This window comes from Ipomoea triloba, chromosome 15 (assembly GCF_003576645.1).
Source record: "Ipomoea triloba cultivar NCNSP0323 chromosome 15, ASM357664v1".
In the NCBI taxonomy this organism is placed as follows: domain Eukaryota; kingdom Viridiplantae; phylum Streptophyta; class Magnoliopsida; order Solanales; family Convolvulaceae; genus Ipomoea; species Ipomoea triloba.
In genome coordinates this window covers 6,961,156-6,965,805 of record NC_044930.1, presented here as the reverse complement: position 1 = coordinate 6,965,805, position 4,650 = coordinate 6,961,156, and the positions used below count along the sequence as shown (strand labels likewise).

The following is a 4,650-nucleotide window of genomic DNA, read 5'->3' as shown; positions in this document are numbered from 1 at the left end:
ATGATCGTGTTGAGCGTAGACAACCGCATATAATTGAAACTGGTCTTACTTTTATGGCTCATGCTTCTATTCTGTCTCGTTTTTGGGACTTTGCTTTTGAGTTTGCAGTTGATCAATCCTACGTCTGTCTTAAACAATACTAGTCCCCGTTTTGTGTTACATAGGTCTCAGCCGCCCTACTCTTTTCTGAGAGTCTTTGGTTGTTTGTGCTATTCGTATCTACGTCCTTATTGTTGGAAAAACTATTCATAAAGAAGCTCTCCAACATGGAATATTTTATTTTAATTATTATTTTTCTTCCTATTTTCTCGGAACCATCCAGATTAGTGCTTCTTCTTGTCCACAAGTCTTGAATAGTGTTATAGTGGGATCATTCAAGATCTATTTCCACTAATGTAGGACATGTTTGTGTGGTCTGTATGAAGGCATTAGTTGAGCTTTTGCACTATAAATAGCTTAGCATCTCATTTTGGAAAGGAACACACAACAACACAACAGAGCTTCTCATTCTTTGTTCATAGTTTCCTCCTTATCAGTCTGAGCATAACACTACATTATTAATCTGTGTAGCCTGTCGAAAGCATGCCGGAACCGTCACCGAAAAATTTATGCTTTTAATTATGCTTTTAAGGTAGTGTTTTTTAGAAACACGGCACAGAGTTCTTTTCCTATCCATATATTTCGAATTCCTATTCGTGTTCCGTTGTCACACACCATCCACCTTCCTGTTCAGACTTCGTGTTGGCATTGTTACAACACAAAATACCCAACACTTATAATCGACATAAGATGAGTTTCCGGTCTTCTCTCTGTGTCTTTCTTGGATATCATGAGTCCTTTCGGGGTATCGGTGCATGGATCTTCACACTAACGAGGTCTTTGTTTGCAAGCATGCCCGCTTTGATGAGCATACTTTTCCTAATCCTATTTGCAGACTTTTGTTTATTCTTGGTTACTTCTCTGGGCAGTGTCCTCTCTACCCTCAAACTTATGGTTTTGCACTCTTTAACTAACTCATCTCGTGAAACACATTAAAGAGAATCTTCACACATTAATGGGGGCAATACATGCATGTGTAGTCCGTTTTTAACTGATGGTGTGTGCATTCAAAGGAATACAACTAATTACATTACAAATATCACACGATACGCTATATAACCATTCCCATTGGAGTCATGCCTCTTGTTCCACATCAGTAACATACTGCCAATAAATTCTCGCAATTTATAAACACGCAACTCGCAAGAGCTTCTCTACATTATATGTGCATTTGGAAAGCAATTCATCACGACATCACTTCAACTACTTTTTAAAAAGCAGTTTAGATAAACTGTAATTAAAGTGATTCACTTTAAAAAAAAATAAAAAAAATTGGAAAACTATAATGTTCAGTAAAAGATCAATACATCACCACTCTCACCTTGAATTGGTTGATTTAATCCAAACTAGTATAGTGTCTAGTCCAACTACGTTAGAATCCTCCCTTTGTAATTGTATTGCCTTACTGACCTTGTTCAACTTGACCTGAGGTTTCAAAAAATCTAGCCTCACCCTATTTGCATGCTTCTTAGGCACATTTTTCTTATCCATGTAAAGTAATTATTTTATTAAGTTAAGAGATTTGCTATAAAAGGTTTGATCCATATAACATTGTGCAATCATAATTACAAATTATTTCTGAAAAATTATTGGATACCCATAACCCGTAAGAAATAGATTGAACTTGCAAAGTCAACGAGGAACTACGAAATGATATAATTTCAACTATTATACATGCAGAAAGGTTATGTTAGCACATTGAATGTACACTAATTAAACATACAAGAGCAACTATGATTCTATAAATGAACCAAAAATGCCTACCAGACATACACAAGGATTGAAAGCCCCTAAACCTAAAGGTATTCCTAAATAGGGAACCACATGAAGTCCTGTGTTAACTAAACAGCAATGCACACACCAGATAAATCCCATTTGTGTGCACATATTTTGCAGTCTCCTGGAGCTCTCAACTAATGGGGCTGAAGAGCATAACTCTTATTTTTCTCAGCCTTTTTCTGAAGTAGGAATAATGAATCAGAAAAATGCCCACTTCTGTAGGGAATGTGCACCGAGATTCTGTCTCTGTTTGAGCACAGGTGACTGTGCAGCAGAACGCTGTTGTGTGGCTTCATCTACATACAACAGATCTTCGATCCTCGCCATCAAGTTGAAAGCTAAGCTCTCCAACACCCTAGAGTAGCTCTCAAGGATTGCCTGCCCAACATCCTGCATCAAAATATACAATCATCCTCAACTCAACTTTTTATATAATCCACTTCATGCTTGAATTGGTTACTTGAAAAGAACATAGATGCAGAAAATATTTGGAGTTGACATAAATCACCGCCAACTTGGTTACCGCTATGGGCACCCTTCAAGCCATTGCTAACATCAAGTGAAGCATCATATGCTAATTTAAGTATGTAATCAAGAATATGGCTCACCCTATTATACTGAATCTTGTTCATGTCCAAGGTAGTTTGAGGGAGGTCGGGGAAGTTTAGCTTGAGGCATGTCAGGAGGGTCTCAGCTCGTTGTGAAAGCTGTCTGTCTCTTTCTGTATAAGCAACCAGGCCTTTCACTGCATCGCCCCAAGATTTCTTGCCTGGATTCAATTTCTTCTTTTGGTATTTCTGCCTCCAAACGTGCATAGCAGCTTCAATCCTATTAGTCATTTCCAGAACTGTATACTCTGATGAGAGGTCGAAACAATCAAGGCCTTCTGAGGACAACTGATCAGTAGCGATATACTGGTACAGGATTTCACCCAAAGCCTCTTTTCCACTCTGACAATTTACAGTTTACACAGTAGAAATTTAGCCAACACCATATCAAGTAGAATTTTATGACTTAAAACCATAACTCCTTACCTTGGGCAAGCTATCCGTGTAAACTTCTGGTACTTCCATTTCAGACAACACGCTTTTGTTGATTGCTAGAGCAGCCTTAAAAATTTGGTTGGAACAATCCCTACATTGCTGCAATCGCTTCCTGGTTTCCTCGGACAAACCATTAGGTGGGACCTTTGGGAAGGGCAGCCACCATTTCTCTTCAAGCCTGATTGAAGACCGGCGAGAGGATGGAGAAAGAGGGCATGCTTCAATTTGTTCTCCATCAGCAACAACTACCCCGCGATCAACATAGCAAAACTCCGAGTCATGAAATCCATCCAAGATGCTAATAAGCATTGCATCTAGTTTCTTGAGGGCAGGAAGATTGACATCAATATCTGGCCGGGGTTGAGGCACCATAACCCCAAACGTCCCACCCCCGGGAAACGCCTGCATTGAAGGAACAAGCTCCACTATGGAATCAGTTACAGAGAGTAGCCACTTCATCTCCCTGCACCACATTGATTTCTTCTGCGGCGCCAATGGCTCCAACTTCCACAGGTCCCCAAACACAGTAGCTGCCAAATTGTTGTGCATATTATTATGCCATTTGACCACAAACATGAGTAACAGGAAGAAACCAATAGTTAAGATATATATACCAGCAAGATTTGTAATGGCATTGGAGATGGCGAGAGCAGTGCATACTCCCTTCCTTCCACCAGACATATCTTCTCCTAACAACAGCTTAGCAAACCGCTCTTTCATCAATTCAGCTTCTGGAATCATAACCATTGAATCAAAATAAATAGCAGCAGAGAATATCAAACATATACAAGAGATTTATGTAAGAATTTTCCATATGATATAATATTATTTAATATTATTCAAATCGTTTTAACTGATTATCCGACTATAATGATGACACATAAGCTTCTAAGCAAAATGATCCTCTAACAACTTCTATAATCAGACAAAATGACTGCCTCTGTTACAATGTAGCATCTGTTCATAACTAATTTCTCAACTAAGCACAAAGAGTCCAGACGATCGGCTAAAATCTTATATAATTCCAGTCAAACTCTAAATTTCATGGCGAAGCCTAAGCAAACAGAATGCTGGCTAAATGGATACGTAGCTGACCTGGCAATTCTGTTGCGCATTTCTCGGTCTTCACGGTCGGGAGGGTGACGTGTCTTCCGTCGACGACAGGCGGCAACACGACCAGAGGCGAAGACTCTGAATTGGAGTCAAAATCAAGCGAGAAGGAGGAGAGAGAGGTGGACGACTCCGCCTGACGACGACGAAGATCGCAAGAGAATGCACTAGTGGGCGTGGAGGAGCTATCGGAGTCGCTGGCGTCGGCGCTGAGTCTGTAACCGTCGAAGCGCTCGCTCCGACGATCGAAATCACTCGCCATAACAAGTAAAAAAAGAAGTAAAAGCGGTCACTCTGGCTTCTCTGTTGGTGCGGTGGGAAAGATGAAGAGGGCAACGACACAGTAAAGGCGGGGAATGAATTATATGATTGTTGACAAATTAGCCGTTGCGGTGGCGCGATTGGCGTTTCAGTCGTGTGCGTGTTCGGCGGTTACACAGTGTGTGTAGGCCCTACAAGCGACGGACAATTCCGGTTAATCACAATTCACAATATCAAGTGCTAATTTGCTATAAAAAAATTGCTAATTTGCTACTACGGAGTTTACCTTGAATTGTGGATATTAAAGCTGTTAAACCCTTCATATTTGAGTCGCTTTTATTATGAGCAAATATCAATT

At 40.2% G+C, this 4,650-nt stretch overlaps 1 protein-coding gene across 1 annotated transcript; it reads right to left on the bottom strand.

The window, feature by feature from the left end:
* Nucleotides 1-1,735: 1,735 nt before the first annotated feature.
* LOC116007369 (rop guanine nucleotide exchange factor 1-like) lies at nt 1,736-4,348 on the bottom strand. Its single transcript, XM_031248032.1, has 5 exons — nt 4,017-4,348; nt 3,536-3,652; nt 2,913-3,451; nt 2,487-2,828; nt 1,736-2,268 (listed from the first exon to the last, which is right to left on the bottom strand). The coding sequence occupies exons 1-5, from the start codon at nt 4,291-4,293 to the stop codon at nt 2,077-2,079; spliced, it is 1,467 nt and encodes a 488-aa protein (XP_031103892.1). The 5' UTR covers nt 4,294-4,348; the 3' UTR covers nt 1,736-2,076.
* Nucleotides 4,349-4,650: the final 302 nt, after the last annotated feature.

Excerpts from the sequence above, each read along its gene's own strand:
- LOC116007369 (XM_031248032.1), bottom strand. The coding sequence starts at position 4,293 with ATGGCGAGTGATTTCGATCGTCGGAGCGAGCGCTTCGACGGTTACAGA. Across the intron at positions 3,653-4,016 it reads ATGCGCAACAGAATTGCCAG|AAGCTGAATTGATGAAAGAG; the intron begins GTCAGCTACGTA and ends TTATGATTCCAG. Across the intron at positions 3,452-3,535 it reads TGCCATTACAAATCTTGCTG|CTACTGTGTTTGGGGACCTG; the intron begins GTATATATATCT and ends ACAATTTGGCAG.